This window comes from Nyctereutes procyonoides, unplaced genomic scaffold (assembly GCF_905146905.1).
Source record: "Nyctereutes procyonoides isolate TBG_1078 unplaced genomic scaffold, NYPRO_anot_genome, whole genome shotgun sequence".
Taxonomy (NCBI): domain Eukaryota; kingdom Metazoa; phylum Chordata; class Mammalia; order Carnivora; family Canidae; genus Nyctereutes; species Nyctereutes procyonoides.
The window spans coordinates 26365291-26384503 of NW_026575024.1; the positions used below are offsets into that span (position 1 = coordinate 26365291).

The 19213-nt window shown below is 49.9% G+C and overlaps 1 protein-coding gene across 1 annotated transcript in view; it reads right to left on the bottom strand.

Moving 5' to 3' along the window:
• Nucleotides 1–1035: 1035 nt before the first annotated feature.
• TM9SF4 (transmembrane 9 superfamily member 4) overlaps nucleotides 1036–19213 on the bottom strand; it is a 52704-nt gene continuing 34526 nt past the window's right edge. The window contains exons 7-18 of the mRNA XM_055302205.1: nucleotides 18450–18568; nucleotides 18222–18333; nucleotides 16776–16846; nucleotides 14746–14878; nucleotides 13554–13635; nucleotides 13383–13458; nucleotides 10605–10688; nucleotides 8895–9070; nucleotides 8343–8406; nucleotides 7043–7162; nucleotides 5932–6021; nucleotides 1036–2998 (exon numbers count right to left, since the gene is read on the bottom strand). Coding sequence (XP_055158180.1) covers nucleotides 2849–2998; nucleotides 5932–6021; nucleotides 7043–7162; nucleotides 8343–8406; nucleotides 8895–9070; nucleotides 10605–10688; nucleotides 13383–13458; nucleotides 13554–13635; nucleotides 14746–14878; nucleotides 16776–16846; nucleotides 18222–18333; nucleotides 18450–18568 — 1277 coding nt within the window. The 3' untranslated portion in view covers nucleotides 1036–2848. The remainder of the gene's footprint in view (nucleotides 2999–5931; nucleotides 6022–7042; nucleotides 7163–8342; nucleotides 8407–8894; nucleotides 9071–10604; nucleotides 10689–13382; nucleotides 13459–13553; nucleotides 13636–14745; nucleotides 14879–16775; nucleotides 16847–18221; nucleotides 18334–18449; nucleotides 18569–19213) is intronic.

The following is a 19213-nucleotide window of genomic DNA, read 5'->3' on the forward strand; positions in this document are numbered from 1 at the left end:
TCAGCTGAATTAACACTCTAGCACATACCTGCCATGGGACTCCCAGCAGGCTACTTCAAAGACAGGGTAGGTACCTCAGTTACCTCCTCTGTAAAAGGGGGCTAATAACAGAAAATGCCTTAGGCGATCATATTCAAGAGTGAATGGGCTAATACGTGGAAATGCAACAGTTGTCTGAACACTCAAAGTATTCCATGAATGGCACCAGCACCCTTCTCACTGCAAATGAGGAAATTGAGGCATGGAGTTGGAAGAGGTGGGGTTACAATAGGCAACTTGTTCGTTTGCTTTGTATCCCTACTGTGGGAAATTGTTCTTTCTACCCATTCCTAGTGATTCGAGCGGGTCTAAAACTCACAATACCCAATATCCTTGGAGTATGCAGCCTGTAACAGAACGGTCTTCCTGGATGACTGGTCCAAGGTGTACAAACAGTCATCCAAACTGGGTCCATCAGAAAACTTTTCTGGGATTTACCTGTATTAAATATACTGAAGTAGGGAAGGAGAGGTCTTTTTCCTTTAGGCTTTCCAAGCTGGCTAACCTAAGCCTGGAGTGATCTGGACATGCCCTCATCACTTCCCTCACAGGGAAGATTTTTGACAGTGGAACACAATGGGCAGAGAAAAGCAGTGGAGAAAGGGAGAATCCTAGGCTACCCCTTGAGCCCCTGGATCTATCTAGGCCTGAAATCAAACACTCCTTTCCTCGATGTCTTATGAACCAATCAATTTCCCTGGGGACATAAGCTAGTTTGACCTATGTTTCTATTTGAAGGATTCTTAGATGACAGAGAGATGAAATAAGTTGGCAGTAAAATACTGGAGCTGGGATTCTAAAACCAGGTCTCACTGCTACCAAAGCTCACACCTGACTGCCCTTTCCTACTCGTGGAGTGGGGCAGATGCCTGTGATTCAGGATGGAAGGACTGAGCAGATGGGGCTTTGACGGAAACCCATCAGCTCCACTCATCTGGGGAAGTTGTCTCACCTCAGGCTTTTAACCCTTGCAAGAGATTCCAAAGACATGACGACAACAGGACAATGGCATATTTATTTACAATTGGACCAAAAAAAGGCATACAGGCATCTTTTAATTAAAAATAATAATGATGATGATTAAAAAAGTCGGAAAAATCGATGACATCTGAACCCTTTGTGAGGAGTCCATTTCCCTACTCCCCCGCCCCCCAAAAGAGAATTTCTTAGGGAAAAAAATCCGAGATTTGGATGAACAAAAGCCTGCACTATCATTCTCCACTGCTTGGGTTCCCTTTTCTCCAACCTGATTCTTGGTGGACACTGCCTGGCGCTACGGAGTCGCTGTGAGGAAGGTCGAGAAGTTCACTGGTTTGATTGGTGGAACTGGTAGGGGCTGCTGGGGGAATCTGGAATCGGGGTGCAGGGTGTTGAGGGGGTGGGATGTGTTCCTAGCATCCTGAGCTTTGTCTTGTGGTGGGAGTCCCAAAGGGCCGAAGCAAGGGTGAGTGGCTGTTACTTAAGCCCTAATACCAGGGTGGGTCTGGTCTCTTGCAACTTAAGAACAAATGTTTCGACATGCACGGGGTGCACAGGGGGTTAAGTGCTGACACAGGAGCCAGGCCTGCCAGGTTAGCAACCTCTAACTCAGCTCCTTGCCTATTCCTGGGAACGGGGGACAGAGTGACAGAACTGACCTTCCCTCTTCCTTCCCACAAACAGTTTTCTGGATGTCCCCCAAAGGAGGCAAGAATCAGATGGGAGGTGGAGGTGGAGGCAGAGGGGGTGGAGCTGGCTAAAAGAGCTGGGTACGAGTGCTGAGGTTGGGGATGTCAGGGAGAGAATGCCTCTCCCCAGCCACCTAAAGGAGGGCATGGGGCGGGGCGGGGGGGGGGGGGCTCCTGGCCTTGTTCTGCCCAGGAAGTGGGAGAGAAGAGGGCCCGCCACCAGCAGACTTTGCAGAGAGCAGCAACCCCCCAAGGAAAGTACTGGGGAGTAATCCTGAGGGGGTGAGGACCCTCATTCCAGAAAGACATGTGGATGTTTGGCTTGACTCTGTAAATACTCAGCCCTGGATCCAGGGTTTCTTGGCACGAATAGTTCACTGCAAGTCTCTTCTCTTCTCTAGCAAACTCCCACTGCTCTGAGTAGGGGTGAGTCTTGCTGTCCTGGGGGCACTTGGCCCCGAGTACTTCCAGGGGATTTTCCTTGGTTGATCTGGAGGCCTGGCTGGAAGCCCTGCCTTGGGCAGCCCTGGGAGGAGGCTGGAGGAGAGAGGAGTGAGGGACTGGGCTGGTAGAGGCTGGTTGGCACAGAGGATGCGCATCCAGGCTAGAGCTGTGCTTTGTTGCAGCATCAACGACGAGGAGGGGCCATGAGAGGCTTAGAAACCTCATCGAAGCCCAAGAAGGCCAGGCATTTCATCTTCCAGTTAATCGTGGGGTGGCCAACAGCCTGAGGAACTGAGGTGGAGACAGTGAGCAAAACCCAGTGTCATGGTAATTTATCCATCCTGGATCCATATGTTAAAAAACTAAGGAGAAAACCCCCAACCAAAAAAATAAACCTGAATAAACAGGTCTGAGAATTCCTGCTGGAGGGAACTTTCTTAGCACTGAGGAAAAAACAACCCACAAAAGACTCATCACAAAAAACTCATCCCCCACAGAACTAGAATAAAATGATGAAGAAAAGTCCGAGATTTATCTACAGGCCTTCCCGCCCCCCACGCAGCCCCAGGATCCAGGAACACTGTGTCAGGAGTTACATTCCCAAGGAGCAGGAGTTATTTTATTTGCGTGCCTGCAGTTCCCCACGCAGAGTGGCTTCCTGTCCGTGGATGGAGTAGGCCTGGCCATGGTCCACCCCATCAGTCTATTTTCACAGCAGCGTAGATCTTGCGGACAAACATGTAGGCTGCATAGAAGCCGATGGTGCCCGTGAGAAGCCAGAAGGACAGGACCATGAGGGCCGTGTAGCCAAAGTACAGGAGGGAGGGAATGAACTCCACGATGTCCAGCTAGGGCACAAGCGGAGGGAGAAGAGAGGGGTGGACACTTAGTGCCAGTCTACCACAGCCAACTGGGGGCCCCCAACCTTCTCAATGATCCTGTGGCACAGCTGAAGCCTGGCAAGGGGAAGGGGCTCGCTCCAGGTGGGCTGTGAGGGGCAGGCAGGGCTCAGAGCCATGGCGAGCCTTTGTCAGCACCAGGGCCCTCATGACCACCGTGGTAGGCTATTAACCCCACTCACAGATGGGGCACAGAGGGGTCTGGTGCCACCCACAGTTACAGAGCTAGGAAGCAGAAGGACGTGGGCCTCAGACCTGGGGCTGGAGGGGTGGGGGTCCACTGCCCAATTCCACTGACCCAGGCCACTTCTTGTGGGGGAAGAAGGGGCACGAGTCATCCCAGAGCAAGTCATCCCGGAGCAAGTCATCCCGGAGCATCCTGGGCGCTCCCTGGGAGACAAGAGGAGACTTCAGGGGCCAGGGCCAGGATGCCTTAGACAGGAATGGCCACAGCTGTGTCACTTCTTCACCCTCCACAGTCCCCAGAACAGCACAGCAACATTCCTGGATGGCTGAAGCAGCTGCCAGGAGTGGAGGGAGGAGACAGGCATCCAAGGGCCCCTGCTTAAAAGAGCAGAGAGCCAACAAAGCCAGCTGTGCTCCTCATCTCCTGACAACGCTTCTGCCACTACTGTCAACATCTCCCAGGGATTTAATCTTGGAGCACACTGGACTCCTCTGTAGAGTCAGTGGCCTGGCAAAGATGTCAGGGACCTGTGTGGTGGTTGTGTTTGCTGGTATCAAGACCTGCTTTGCACACCGGGGTTGGAGTGGGGACAGTGCCAGGGCTCGTGAGCAGACGCATGGTCACAAATGTCAGGAACTCAGAAGAAATCAACAAAGACCTTCTCCCCAAGGCCAAATATCCTCAAACTTAGGGGATGAAGGCCATTTTTTATAGGCTCAATCTTCCCGTTTCACAAGCTTTCTCATGGCTGGAGAGGGCAAGAGGGAGGCAGGAGACATTGCAGTGGTAAAGCCAGTGATAAGACCAGGAAGGAAACGAGGCAAACAGGCACGGCTGGAATGGCCCTCAGAATTCAGACAGGCCAAGGCTGTCATTTTATAGACAGACTCTGGGACTAGGGGTGGTCATCAGAACAGAGAAGACTGGGGCCCAGGGAGGAAGAACAGGAGGTCGTGAGATGACCCTGGGGGCAGTCTAGGAGGCCATGCAGCTCAGTTTTGTTTGCCCAACACTGTCCCTTGTCTTCTATCTTCCTGGGTTTTGGAGTTACCCGCTCCTTATTCTGTGGTTCTGCTGGGGCTGTCAGTTTTAATATAACACTGAAGCTAGTCGATCAGAGTGCACCATCTCACTGGACCTGAGGAACAGTGAGGGGTGGTGTGTAACCTGAGCTGATGAGCCTCTTCCCTGGGATTGGTGACTTGACAGTAGAGAAAACATGTTCTTTTGGCTCTAGGGCAGTGAGGCTGAAAAAAGAACTAAGGCTGCCACTGGCATCTTTCCACTTGGAGGCAAGATCCTGCGTACAGACGAAAGCCAAGAAAACACGCAGAGCTGAGGCAGGGATGCAGAGCCTCAACATTTGAAGTGCTGGGTCTAACCATGCCTGAAGCTAGACTTTTCCAGGTATACCAGTGAATACGTTCTCTTTTTGCTTAAGTCAGCTGGAATTCAGTTTTAATCACTTTCTGCTCGAGTTCTGATGAATGTGGGCTTTAGAGGAGAGAAGTTAGATTTGTTCTGGATGACTATGGCCTAAAGACAAAAGTTATAGGGTGGTAGATTTCAGTGTGAATCAAGGAAGACCTTGATAATGACAGGAGCTAGCCAGAGAGACTGAAGATGCCAGGAAGGAGTGTCTTTTGTCACTGGATGTGCCAGAGCAGGGGTCAGCAAATTTTTTCTTAAAGGGCCAGATTATACAGTTTAGGTTTCGCAGGCCATGTGGCCTCTGTCACAACTACTCTACGCTGCCACTATAGTGTGAAAGCAGCCACAGACAATATGTAAATGAATGAGCATGCCTGTGTTCCAAGAAAACTTATTTATAGAAATAGGCCCACCGGCACATAGTTTGCTGACCCCTGAGCTCCATGAGAAAGAGGAGCACAGTCAGCCAACTGGAAGCAGGGTGGAGCACCACTGAGGATGATCCACGCAGTCCTTTCTGACTGACGATTTTGTGAAAGGGCATTCTAAGTTTCAACCACTGACCTCTGACTCTGGTTTGGGAATATACCCTGGTTGCAAGCAGAGGACTGCCTGTTTTTGGGTTCTGGAGACCTGAAGCACAGCGGGTGAGCCTGTCTCTAGTGGCAGCCTTGGAAGTGAAGAGTCCACCACAGTGAGCCTACACCCCTCCAGTGGCCCATCTGGCTTATGTGTCACGCATGAACCTACCACAACTATCGTGGTGAGTGGGCTCTGTATTCTTACTCAAGCCACCCTGGGGGGCAGTGAGTTCTGTGGGTGTACCTGAGTTCCTAAATTTGGGCACTAAAGCCCATTTCAGCATTTTCTGCTTATATCTTTATTAGCTCCTTCTCATTTACTTTCTGTATTCTTTCATGTTACTGCTTTTTTCCCCCTAGCTTGAGGTAAGTACCACCTTCTCAGCCTCTCTTATTTCTTATGAGTAGCATTGTAAGGTGAGATTTCGTTTAAGTTCTGCTTTGGCTGTATCTCACGGGTTTTGCATGTAATATTCTGTCACTTACCCTAAAGGCTTTTGTCTCCCAAACACACAGGACATAAATTCTCTCTGTCCTAAAAAGATGCATTTCCTACAACAGAATGTCTTTGGTTCTCCTTACTCTTGGTAGGAGAGACTCAGACACTCGGGCTTTTCCCCAGCACCCTCCTCTCCACCAACCTGCCCTGAATGGGATGGGGGCTTCCCCACACAGGGCAGTACCTTGTTAACAAAATAAAAGATGGCATAGACAAGGACATAGAATGCAGATCCCCCGGAGACTAGGAAATTCCTCCACCACCAGCGGTAATCCTGAAAAGGAAACAGAGCAGAGTCATTATCTCCAGGTGTAAAATCTTCCCCAAGTTTCATGGTTGCCTGAGGACCTAAAGACCTTAGGCAAGAACAGTCATATTTGGGGTGATGGGAATGTTTTATATCTATATCTATAACCATAGTGGTTACACAACTGTATGCATTTCTAAAAACTCATTGAAGGGACACCTGGGTGACTCAGCGGTTTAGCACTTGCCTTCAGCTCAGGGTGTGATCCTGGAGTCCTGGGATCAAGTCCCACATTGGGCTCCCTACAGGGAGCCTGCTTTTCCTTCTGCCTATGTTTCTGCCTCTCTCTGTCTCTCATGAATAAATAAAATCTTAGAAAACAAAACAAACAAAAAACAACTCACTGAAGACTAAAAAGGGTGAGCTTTACTGTTCATAAATGAGATCTCAAAAAAAAAAAATCACCAAAGACCACAGCAAAAGAAAGTAATAACAACATTTCTTGAGCAAATGGTGCCTGCCAAGTGCCAGGCACCATTCTAACGCTATACGTGAATCAGCTTATTCACTCCTTTAGCAGCCCCGAATTAGGTGCTATCACTGCCCTGTCACACAATGAGGGAAGAAAGGTGCAGACAGGTTAAACAATTGCCCAACCAGAGATACTAATGGAGGAGTCAGGGTTTCAGCCCAGGGCTTCTGTCCCAGAGCCCTTGTCAAAGGGCTCTGCCAAGAGCTGATCCCCAGAGGGAAGGAAGGTCACCTAAAGTACGCCAATTACTAGAGAAACCACTACTGGAGTGGACTCCACTGACATACCTACTGACCTTTTCTCATGTCACCATGACTACTACACGTGACTATGCTGTGAGGTAGGGATCATGAACACCAGTCTACAGCTGAATAAATGGAGGCTCAGTGAAGTACTTGCCCAAGACTTCATAGCCAGAGGAGGGGAGCCCACATGGGAAACCCAGACAGCTTCAATGACCCATTCAATGCTGGACCAACTGTCCTCACCCCCAACTCCTGGCCCCATTCCCCTCACCTCTGCACATAGCTGGAAGTACACCATGACGATGCTGATTTGTGAACACGACACCACCAGGATGATGAAGACAAGGAACAGGAAGCCAAAAAGGTAATAGAACTGATTCTCCCAGATTGCCTGTGGACACATCACAGCTGACCTTCAGCTAGCCTGCCTCCCCCCCGGTGACCCCTTCCCTTGGCATAGGCTGCCTGTTCTCAGAAAGCCATCCCTCAGTTATGTGTGGCACACCACCTGCCACCAGGGCAAGAATGGAGACACCTTCATGATACCACTGGGGCCTGTGGGCCTGGCATGTGGCTCTGACTGGCCTTTCCTTCCTAGAGCAGAGGGTGAGCCAGGCTGTTCTTAGGGAGGGGCTGAGGCATGGCTGACCCTACAATGAGTGGGCCCCTGCCTGAACTCAATAGCTTGTGGGAAAATAATGAATCCCACTCCAATCAAAATCACACAGCAGCCTGCTGCAGGCCAGGCATGGTGCCACATGCTTTATGTGCATCTCCAAACGTAAGCCATTTATGGATGAGGAAGTCAAGGCTTAGAGAGGCTGGTGATTGGCCCAGGGTCACACAGAGTAAGGTGGCCTCCGGGGGTGGGGAGCAGCCAACCTGTCCTCTGACCCTTTTCCTAGGCAGAGCTGGACTACTCCAGAGCAGTAGCTGCTTGTCCAGTACAGACTTGGTACAGGGGACCAAGTTCACTCAGCTAGGTGCAGATGGCTCTGAGGAGCCCTTCTGCCAACTTCAACCTTGGCTTGGCTATTTAACATTATCCTCATGATAGCCGCTATTTAACAAGTACTGCCTGAATGCCAAGCATGTGCCTTTTACATTCTCACTCCAGCCTCACAGTGATCCTGAGAATTAGGAATCATTCCCCACACTTTCCTGAGAGTTCTGAGTAGCAGGTCAAGATGAGTGGGGAACTGGAACTCCAAGCAGAGGCCATGATATTACCAATGGTGGAGCCTGGCTGCAACATTATTGAAGTAGCTCCTATTTCCTGAGCACTTCCCACATACCAGACCCCCCACACATGGCCTATCTCATGTATCCTTCCAAGCCATTCTGAGGGGTGGGCGTGTTAGCCCTATCTCGGCATGAAGAGTGTGGACCCCGACAGGTGAAGGGGCCTGTCTGAAATCTCAAGGGCAGTAAAAGGCAGAGCACATAAATGGAGGGACTAGGGACCAGGCAGGCTAGTAGGGGGAAGGCGGCAGGCTATGTGTGGAGGGATGGGGAAGCACCCCCACCAAGCCCCTGGGGCTGACCCAGCCCTGGGGACAAGTGCTACTCACACTGAAGATGAAGAAAAGCTCGATGAACATGGCACCGAAGGGCAGGATCCCAGCCATAAGAATGCTGCAGCAGAAGGCGAGGGTTAACACTACTGGGGGACCCAGACTCCTCCCAGGTAGTATAAGGAACTGTGCTCACACAGCTGTGGTGGTTCTAGTTCCCTGGCATGCTTTCATATCATTATAGCCTCCTGAGAGGGTGGCAAGGTGGGCATCGTTCTCTGCATTTTATAGATGGGGAAGCTGAGGTATAGAGAGCTGGGGTGAATTGCCTAGATCCAAGTGATGGTCTTAATCTGTCTCACCTGCAATTTTCTACCCCTCCCTTCCCTGTCCTGGTTCCTAGGCCAATACCAGGTCTGGCTGGAGTGAAGTTAACCTGGTGTGAAGTTAATTTTCATAAAATCTCTGAGAGCACCCTGGAGCTGCAGAACACGTCACAATGTCCCTCAGGGACGGTACCCATTCCACGTCCTCCTAAGGAAAGGCTCATGGCAGTGTCGGCCTTGCCCAGTCCAGAATTCCCTGGCCTTGCCCCCACCAGAAACTCACCCAACAAATCGGTTCATGTACCATCGCTGTTCAGGGATCTGCCGGGGAATCTGGTTGGTGCGCACAGGGTTGTCATATGGCTGCTTGCGGAAGCCGAAGTAGTAGCCCAGGTAGACGAGGGGCAGGGAGATTCCAAACCACATGCACAGCAGGGCCACCATCGTGGGGAAAGGCACCTGCGGGCACAGCACCGTGAGGCCCCACAAGGCACTGATGCCTGGGGCCAGGGATAGTGCAGGAGGAAGGGAGACCCAGTGAGTCCCCTGCAAGCAGGGTCACCATGGTGGGGAAGGTCCTGCAGACATGCCCCCCACAAGGCTCCTGGCCAGAACCTCTGGGGGCTGATGCAGCCCCGGGGAAAAGCAGAGGGCAGATGGAGGACCATTTGGGCTGTGAAGTGAAGAAGGAACCACAGCATCCCAGAGGAGCTTGTCATCCAGGGAGGGATTGGGGAAAGAACAAAGAAGGACTGAAAACAAGAGGGGAAGATGAGGCCAGAATGAAGGAGAATTATGTGGTTTATGACCTGGAGACAAAGGGAAAAGACCAAGTGCACAAATTGTGTCTTCCCAATTTTGTTAAAATAAAAAACCACAAATATACTATGAAGTAAAAAAAGCAGGTAATAAAACTGTTTGTATAGGACTCCATTTTAACAAAAACATCTTAATCTTTGTATTTTATGTGCCTACGAGGGCTGTGCCCAAAAATTAATAGTAGTTCCTCTGATGGCATGTAGGGGTTAGAACTGATTTTTCATTTCTTTAACCTATTCTATACAGTACTACATTTTTTCAAGAATCATGCAAACTGGAAGAAGCAAATTAACATGTGCAAAGTGTTTTTAGGACAATACTTATTCCAATGTAAGCACAATACAAATGCTTGCTATTTCGAGATAATTTTAAAGTTACATCATTCTATTTTAAATATAGCTAAAAAGACTGCAAAAAACATATACTAAAAATTACATCAACTTCTCTGTACTTTCCAACATTTCCACAATGAGTGTTTATCATAAGTGGTTGGTAACTGGGAGGAAAATGTTGAAAGAGAGAAGGAACAAAGGTATAAAAGAGGAAGTGAGAGGAAGAGCATGACTCTGTCTTTCCTGAAGGTGGCTTCCCAACCACTGCGAAAGAGCCAGTCCTCTGGCTCCCTGGACTCTGCTTCACCTGACAACCTTAATAAATGGGCAACTGCAGGTGAGGGAGGCAGTTCTATCCGCTACAGCTGGGCTGGCAAATGCCTGCCCCACCTCCACTGCAGCCCTGCTCTGGGATCTAAGCCCCCTGTCCCCACCCTCACTCAGTGAGTCCTGGGCAGCTGCTAGCAGTGACTGCGGCTGGCAGGATCCCTGTGCCAAGGGGCAGGGCAAGAAGAGGAGAGCCTGGTTTGGGATACTGACCTAATAAACTCACCCGAGGCAGCTTTCCCTTGGCTGAGGCAAAGGGAGATTCCCCAGCTGGCCCCTGGACTGTGGAAGTCTCCCTTTAGAGAAGTGAGCTTTGGCCAGCTGTCTGCAAGAGCCCATATGAAGGCCAGGGCCAGAGCAGAGGCCATAGGATGGGCAGGGAGGGGGAAACCCTGGGTAGTCCTCAGGCCCTAGGGCTGGGAACAGAACTCTGGGGATTCAGAAAAGGGAAGAGAACAGTGGGAAGTGACCTGCTGGGGTGGGTCGGAACACAACTGGCTCCCCCCCTTACTTACTGCTCCTGATGAGTGCTTTCCCCAGATGAAGCAATTCAAAACAAAGCAGATGCCAAAGACCACACCAGGGTAGAGTGTTGCCGTCTGGAAGCAAAAGAGACCAGGCTGGGGAGCTGCAATAAGGGAGTTCCCAGCTGTTCCCATGGGACCCCCAGAATTGAGGCTCTCAACCCTCTTTGTCCTTTAGGACCCAGCACTCCAGGATAATTCCTTCCAGAAAGCATGCCCTGAACTGTCTGTTCCTTGCCCTCATCCTAGTCTGTGAGTAGGTACGGTTACCTGGTTGATGTCTGCTTACCCCCAGAGACTGTAAGCTCCTTGGGAAGAGTGTTTCCCCCCCGTTCACTGATGTACACCCCGCATTTAGAACACAGTAACTGCTCTCAACAACCATTTGTTGAACAGGAATGAATGAATAAAAGTTCTACAAAACATGTGTGCGTGGGCCTCAACCCAAACTACCTAGAGAGGTGGGTGAGCTTTAATTGAGGCTTCAGGGTGGCAGGTGTTGGTCCCCACACACATCAGCTCACCTCATCCTCACTACGGGCCTGGATGGAAAGGGCCTTTAAAGAAGAGGACACTGGGACCCAGCAATGTTAAACATACACCCCAACTTCATACAGGAAAGGGTGGATTGGAGGTTCAAAACCAAGCAGTCTGACTCCAGAGGCCAAGCCCCTACCCCATATTCCATCCGTCACCATCTCTTGGGCTGGGGCCCAGGCACTTGGAACCAAAGCCCCAGATCTACAGGAGCCTCCTTCACTGCTGTGGCTGCCTCAGCATCCGGGAGGGCCCCTGACCACAACGCCCGAGGCCCCCTGCAATCTGGCACTCAACCTCCAATGCCAATTTCACCTTTGACTCAGAGCCACTACCCCACACCTGGTAACTGGTCATTGCCCCTTCATGTTGCCGCTGTCCCTGGGCTGTCATGTAGGCAGAGTTATCAACATCTCAACGTAACTGCCACCTGAGTTAATGTTGGGCCAAGGGCCTTACACGTAGTCTCTTTCTGTCCACATAACAACCCTGAGAACAGGTGCAACCATCCCCTACAGGAGAGGTGGGGAAACTGAGACAGAACAGAGCCAGGGTGGGGATCTAGGAGATTCCAGAGCTCCAGGCCACCCTGCCAGCTGCTTCTTTCCATCTGAAACCCTCCTCTTCAAGGCCTGGCTCAAATGTCATTTCCTCTCTGAATGTTCCTGCTTTACTTTGCTGTATAGGAAGGCATTCCTGTCTGCCCTCCTGGCCAAAGTTAGACTGGGCACTGTGCTACACACTGGGAGTGAGAACAGGAAGAAAGTTCCAGTGAGGCCGACAGACTCATAAGTGGAGAACCACTTTCACAGCACTACCTGTAGGCATGAGGTCCCTGCCTGGGCTCCCTGGGAGTCAGAATGGGGAAAGAAGGGGCAAGGCTTCTAGAGGGTGACACTGGAGCTGAGACCTACAGTACGAGGTAAGGGGAGTAAGGGAGCGGTGTGCCTGGCACAGGCTAGAAGGGGATAGGAGTGGTGGGGTACCCGCATCGCTGCAGGCCATGGCACATGCCCACCTGTGGACGGAGGAACAGCACCAGGGAAAAGGTGCCAGGGATGCCTAGGACAGTCAAGGGTCTAGGCAAGACCTGGGCAAGAGTTCCAGAGCCAGAGCTGGAGCTGAGAGGGAATTCAGGGACTATTTGACAGGAAAGCCCTCAGCACTTGTTGTCTGAGAAGAGGTTGGCTGAAGGGAGCAGGAGGTAAGGAAGCAACCCAGCTCTCTGGCCTGAGGGTCTGGGTGAATGATGCAGGGAACAGGTGTAGGGCAGAGAAGTGGGAGTCTGGTGTGGGGTTGGCGGAGGGAGGACCTGGGGCTACCTGTGGGAGGCCTCCCAGGGAAGAGTTGTGCTGGGGGGACATTGGAACTGGGTTCCACAGCTCTGTAGCTGTACCACAGCCTGAGAAAAATGCTCAAGGCATCAACAATTCAGGGCCTTTCTCTGATCCTTCCAGAAGTCACCTTCACAGCTCTCTATAGTGAGGACTCTGTGCCAGGGGTGTGGCGACCAGACCAGAGACAGCCTGGGTTTCCCAGGGCTTTCAAGAGAGGGGGAATGGTTTTAGCACGTCAGGACCACAGGCTTCTCTGAGTCTGGCACAGGGGTTTCTTGGGGTCTGAGGGGCCTTGTTTGTCTGGGAGAGCGGCACAGGCTCCCTGGGAGGTGGAGTCAAGTCCCAGGCATCTGCCAGTGTCTAGTCTTTGCTGCTGCCCCAAACTCTCTTGACTACCAGCAGGACAGAACAGGGCACGGACTGTCCTCCCTGAAGAGAAAACAGAGGTACCAAAGTCCGGAACATGGGCTGAGAGCAACATGGGCCTGGCCTCTTCTGCCCCTGGCAGGCAGTTCTCTCTACTCTGAGCAGGGTGTCCTCCCAGCAGCCCAGCTACCAGTTTTGGGCCTTAAACTTTGACACCGAGGGTTGCTGCCTAAATCCTGTTATTCTGAATCCTCTATCTCTTCTCTTGTTTGAGCAATCAGACAACGTAGGCTAAAAATCACCTATATTCAATCTGCTCCTCTCATGGATGTAGCAGCAGAGGCCCTCAGAAGTCCCAAGATGCCTGTGTGAGAGCCCAGTGTTCCCTACCCTGGGGCGTGTGCTCCCCCACTCTATCACGCTGCTACTCTGGTGCTAACCCCCACCACAGATTGCCTATCCTGCTGAGGAGCCCAGGAAGAAGCTTCTCAGCTCCACACCAACACTGGCAGGAGGTTAGCACACTTACACAGAAGGCTCCTTTCTTCCACCGATGGCCTTTCAGAGTGCGGTACAGACGGCCAGCAGAAAATCCACCAAACACCCTGTGGGGAAATCGCAGGGGTCCACACCAAGGGGATTTGTTAGCCAGAGGGCAGGCAGCCTGGGCCAGCCCCAGAGTCCATTCAGACACACCTACCCCATGAACATGAAGAGGAAGCAGGCTGTGGTCATGAGAGCTCCCCGGCTGGAGGGTGACAGCATCCCGAGCATGGCCACGACTGTGGGGGAGCGGGAAGGAAGAGAGACAATCAGGGTCCCTGGCCCCAGCCCCCAGGGCAGATGAGGCTTCCTTCTCCCCTGGCCCTCCTGACAGCAAACTCCCCTGCTCTTTTTTTTTTTTTTTTTTAATTTTTTATTTCTTTATGATAGTCACACAGAGAGAGAGAGAGAGAGAGAGAGAGAGAGGCAGAGACACAGGCAGAGGGAGAAGCAGGCTCCATGCAGGGAGCCCGACGTGGGACTCGATCCCGGGTCTCCAGGATCGCGCCCTGGGCCAAAGGCAGGCGCCAAACCGCTGCGCCACCCAGGGATCCCTCCCCTGCTCTTTACAGGAGAAGACGGGTCTTAGCTGAGGCTCACTAATGCCGAGCACCAGCTGGCCACATCTGCACCACCGCTTCCGGCCCACAGAGCACTTGCGACCAGTCAGGCACTGAGCTGAGACCACTACAAATACCTGCTCACTCTGTCTGCCTTATCAGCCCTGTGAGGCAGAGCTTGGTTACCCATTTCTCAAATGAGAAAAATGAGGTTCGCAGAGGTTAAGTAACTTGTCCAAAGTCACAAAGCTTAGCGGCATGAGGCTGAGATAAAAACCTAGGCAGATCAACTGCTAAGAGATTAGGTCTTAAACGCTCTCATCACAAGAAAAAAAAATTATGTAACTGTGTGGTGATGTTAACTAAATTACTGTCATCATTTCATAATATATACATATAGCAAATATGTGCTATATACCCTAAACTTATGCAGTGTTATGTCAATTAAAAACTAGTAAAAATAGTTAAAAAAAAATCTAGGTAGACTGATTTCCCCTCCCAATCCTGGTGCTGACTTGCTGAGTCACTGAATACCTGACCACGGCTTTGCAGATGGAGTGGACATAGTAGGTGATCAATAGTACTTGCTGGAGAGCTCTGAGGGGCACCAAACCACCAAGGCCTGGTGCTGAGAGGACCCAGCCATCCTGCTGGCAAGGAAGACTGTCTTCCCAGTGATGCCAACATGTCTCATTCTGCAGTGGGGGAGGCCACCCCTCTCTCAGACTCATCAGGCCTGGGCTGCTCTGGTGACAGGACCCCATGCCCAGCCCTCCCAGGCCCACTCACAGATGACGATGAGGATCATACAGAAGAGCTGAATGCCTGAGCCCAGGAGGGAGCTGAGGATCATGGGATACTGCGGGGGCCTGAAGACATCACCATGCACCAGCTTCCACCCAGACTCTTCCATGGTGTCTTCCTGCAGCAAAGGGTCAGGAGTGAGGCTGCTTCCTGGGGTCCAGAGGAGACAGCTCCTGCATAGACCAGCCCCAAAGACCCACGCCCCCTGACTAGGGCTGAGGGTCCCTCAGGTGTCAACCAGCCGCCGCCCTGACAGGAGTGTAAGCAACATGAGACAGTGCTTCCCAGAGAATTATCACATGGAAAAGGAGGGCACAAAAATGAGGCTTACAGCTACTTAAGAGGCAAACCTCCTCCCCAAATTCCACGAGCCTGGTGCACAGAAAAATAATGTAAACATCAACACACTGAAATGTTAATTGTGAGAGTATCTGAGTGGTAAGATTCAGAAGCAATTTTTTAACTGATTATAAAAGTAATATGTGCTTTTTAAATTTTTTTTTAATTTTTTTATTCATTTATGATAGTCACACAGAGAGAGAGAGAGAGAGAGAGGCGCAGAGACACAGGCAGAGGGAGAAGCAGGCTCCATGCACCGGGAGCCCGATGTGGGATTCGATCCCAGGTCTCCAGGATCGCGCCCTGGGCCAAAGGCAGGCGCCAAACCGCTGTGCCACCCAGGGATCCCAGTATGTGCTTTTATGTAATAAAAAAGTGAAAAAAATTATGGCATTTGGCATGATATTCAAATGAACAAAAGGCAATAAATGGTTATAGTAGAAAATTGTTTAAAAATCTGGAAATACTGAACAAAAGATCTAAAACTCATAAGTAAACATTCAAAAATTAAAAAAAAAAAACCAAAAGACATAGAAAAGACAGTAATTTATACCCCTGGCATTGTGTATGTTTATGTGCATATGTATATATAATTTTTAAATACTAAAATTGGAACCAGAGTGTTTTTACTGCATACTTTGTTATTTTTCAAATGATGTTTGATCAAGAGCATTTCCTCATTTCTAATAAGTACTCTTTGCAATTGGTATTTTAATATCTGTACAATTGTCCATTGCACAACTCTACCGTAACATCCATTATTATGGAATACCAGGCTACATTCAGTTTATTTAAAACATACATAAAGTTGTAAGAAATATTTCTGGAGTCCTTGTGGTTTTGATGTTTTCCTTTGAAAATTCCAGAAGAATTACTGGGTCAAAGCAAGTTAACTATTTGACAGTAGTGGTATGTACAGCCAATTCATAACTTTTCAGAAAACTACCAATTTACACTTGCATGGGTGGCATGCCCAGGGCCTTAGGTCACATAAACCTTGCTGACAATGAGTACTATATGAAAACACACTTGGATTCATTTGAAGGTCCAAAATTGTCTTCTCATAATTGTTTGAATCTGTCCTTTGGGAGGGGAGAGTGGTTATCCCCGAGATAAAAATGGTTTTTCACATGTTTATTAGCCACGTATAGTTCTTAGTAAATTTTTTGTTCATTCTCAAATTAGAGATTTGGGGGCTTTTTAAAACCAGCTCTCTTAACTACAACCTTTTTCAAGTTTGTTATAAGTAATCTCTGGCACTTTTCTGTTTTAGCTATATATTCTGACATGCAGAACAGTTTTTAGGTTTTTTTTTTTTAAGTAGTTCCCATACCTAATATAGGGCTTCAACTCACGACCCAGAGATTAAGAGATGCAGGCTCCATGACTGAGCCAACTGGTGCCCCTAGTTTTCAAATTTTTAATGTATTCATTAAGTTTTCTTTTTGTGATTTCTGCTATTGCTTTTATGTTTAGAAATTAGAACAATGCTTATCTCTATCATTTTGGGTCATTAAACATTTTTTTTTTCCTTTTCAAACTATGAAACACACATACATCACCAACACCATCACCACCACCACAACCACCCTGTCCCCCAGTCTGGTAGCCCAGAACCCTACTGCTAGTCTGCCCTCCCTCCCCAAGTCCATCCCTCCCCAGCCAAGACCTCGTACAATGTCATCCTCCTTGTTATAGTTGGCAATGTCCTTCCGGAGGGTCCGAATGATGATCATGCTCAAGATGCCTGAAAAAGACGGGTGGGGAGGAAGAGGCGTTAGCACTGCTGGTGCAGTCTCCTGGGCTACATGCCCTCCTGGGCTTGGAGTTTTGCTGGGGGATGGCTGGCGTGCATGGCTTCCTCCAGTGGGAACTGGCTGTGCAGCTGCCTTGGGACTTCTGCTGAACAGAGCTCCACCCCAGCTATCCAGAGAGGGGCACACGGAGGGTCACTCCCCTGGTAGGGGAAGGAAAGAGCCACTGGGATGCATACGGATAGCCAAAGGACATATCGTTTTTTATTCCAGGGAGAATAGCACCACAGCGGCTCGGTGTCTGGGCCCCCCTGACCTCTGCAGCCTCACATCCACCCAAGGCTTACCTCGCTGCCCCTGCTTGCTTGCTACTTTTGTCATCAGTTCACAGCCTCCATACCTCCACTGGGGCTGTTTCCTGTTCCCTTTGCCTGCAATGCCCCACTCTGCCCTAACTCCCACTCCTACTTCAAGACTTATCCCAGGCATCTTTGCCTTCAACAACCCCCAATGGTTCAGAGCCCCCCCCCCCATGTGTACCTCCACATCACCCTGTTTCCTCTCCAGGCAGCACAGTAAATGTTAAGACAATGGGTTGTATGACCTCAGCTAACTTAAAGCTCGTGGATCTTGACGGATTAACAGGTCTGTAAAGTACTTATTAACATAGTGGCTGGGCCCTCAGTAAACATTTAATAAAAAGTGGCTAGTATTATCTTTACTTCCCATCTGATACTGAAATGATTGGTTTCACTCCACCTCTGCCCATGACCCTCCCCTTGGCTTGCAAGCCAGCTTCTCCCCAAGCTTGTCCCACTGCAGGGCCATGGCCCTGGCTGGACTAGTCTCTCCTTGGGTCTCTGAATGGTGGCTCCTCCTCACTCACAGAGGTCTTCTTTAAAGCAGCCTTCATCCTTTCTCAATGGCTGTGTATCTGGTCACCTGTTTATCTGCTCCTTTGCACTTATCACTATCTGGACTCAACCACTTCTTTGCTTTTTTCTCTCTCCCACCACCAGAACAGATTTCGTGAGGGCACAGACTGGGCTGGGTTTGCTCAACACCATATCCCTAGGATGTGGCATAGCACTTGTATGGGATAGTTAACAACGAAATCTTGTTTAATGAATTGGTGAAGGTGTCCATGAAGAGATATATCCATCTTTCCCTAGGGAGCTTCTCAAAGTAGAGACTGAATCTTATTCACCTTTGCATGCCTGATGCCTAGTACAAGAGCCTTGATGTCTGTTTTTGACCTGTACTCGGCCCCAAGAGCACCCTAGAAGTCCCCCTTGAGTCATATGATACCTCAGACCTTCATCCCTCACCCTCTTGTCCACTCCCCCTCCCATCCCATCAATCTCTCACCTGACAGGAAGAAGACCACCACAACAGAGTTAATGATAGAAAACCAGTGAATCTGCACATCACTCATGGTCAGATAAGTATCCCAGCGAGATGCCCATTTGATGTCACTTTCCTGGAGTGGAGGGAGGGAAAGTGGGAAAGAAGCACCTAAGAGTCAGGATTCTTCCTAGACAGCTCCTGCCAGACCAGAACTTCCCGCCCCTGCCATGGGCTCCAGCCCCTTCTCACCTCCCAGTGTACAGAGTAGGTGAAGTACAGTTGGTTCTCCTTGGTGGGATCAATTTCTTGGGGCGAGGAGTTGGTACCCTCAGGCAGGGTGCATGAACTCTTCTCATCTGCTTTGATGTCTGTGAGAGACAGAGACTCAGCGTGCTCCTGTGGGGGCCAGTGCCTCTACCCAAAGGCTGTTTGGCGGTGGGGGTGGGTGCCCTCAGAGGCGGCCTGCTGCTGGAACCCAGGGTCTGAGTACAGGCAACACAGTTGTAGTACTTCCTCCCCAGACCATCCTAAGAGCCTTTGGAGCTGCTGGGTGTGCAGGAGGGGGTCTGAGTCCCACATTTAATCAGTCTCTCTTTGCTCAATTCAAACATTCATATATTCACTCAATCAGCTCCACTGAGGAAAAAACACCACCGACTCATGCTATCATGAGTTTACTCATTCATGCAGTCCCCAAAGTCCTGGCATTTCAGCAATTCAATCACCCAGATGCTTCTTTCTTCATTTATTCATCCTGTTACCTGTTCATCCATTCAACCAACAACCATATAATGTGCACCTACTATGTGCCCAGTACTGTGCTGGAGAGAAAATGGTGAGAAAAGGAGACGGAGTCTCTAAATTCTAGGAAATAGTTGAAGGGAGAGATGATGTCAAAATCATCAGGCAAGAAACATAAGGCTGTGTTCATGACATTCATCAGACAGAGAGCAGTATACTGCTCTGAAAGCACAAGACCTATGTCTTATTATGAGATTTCTGGGTATGATTTT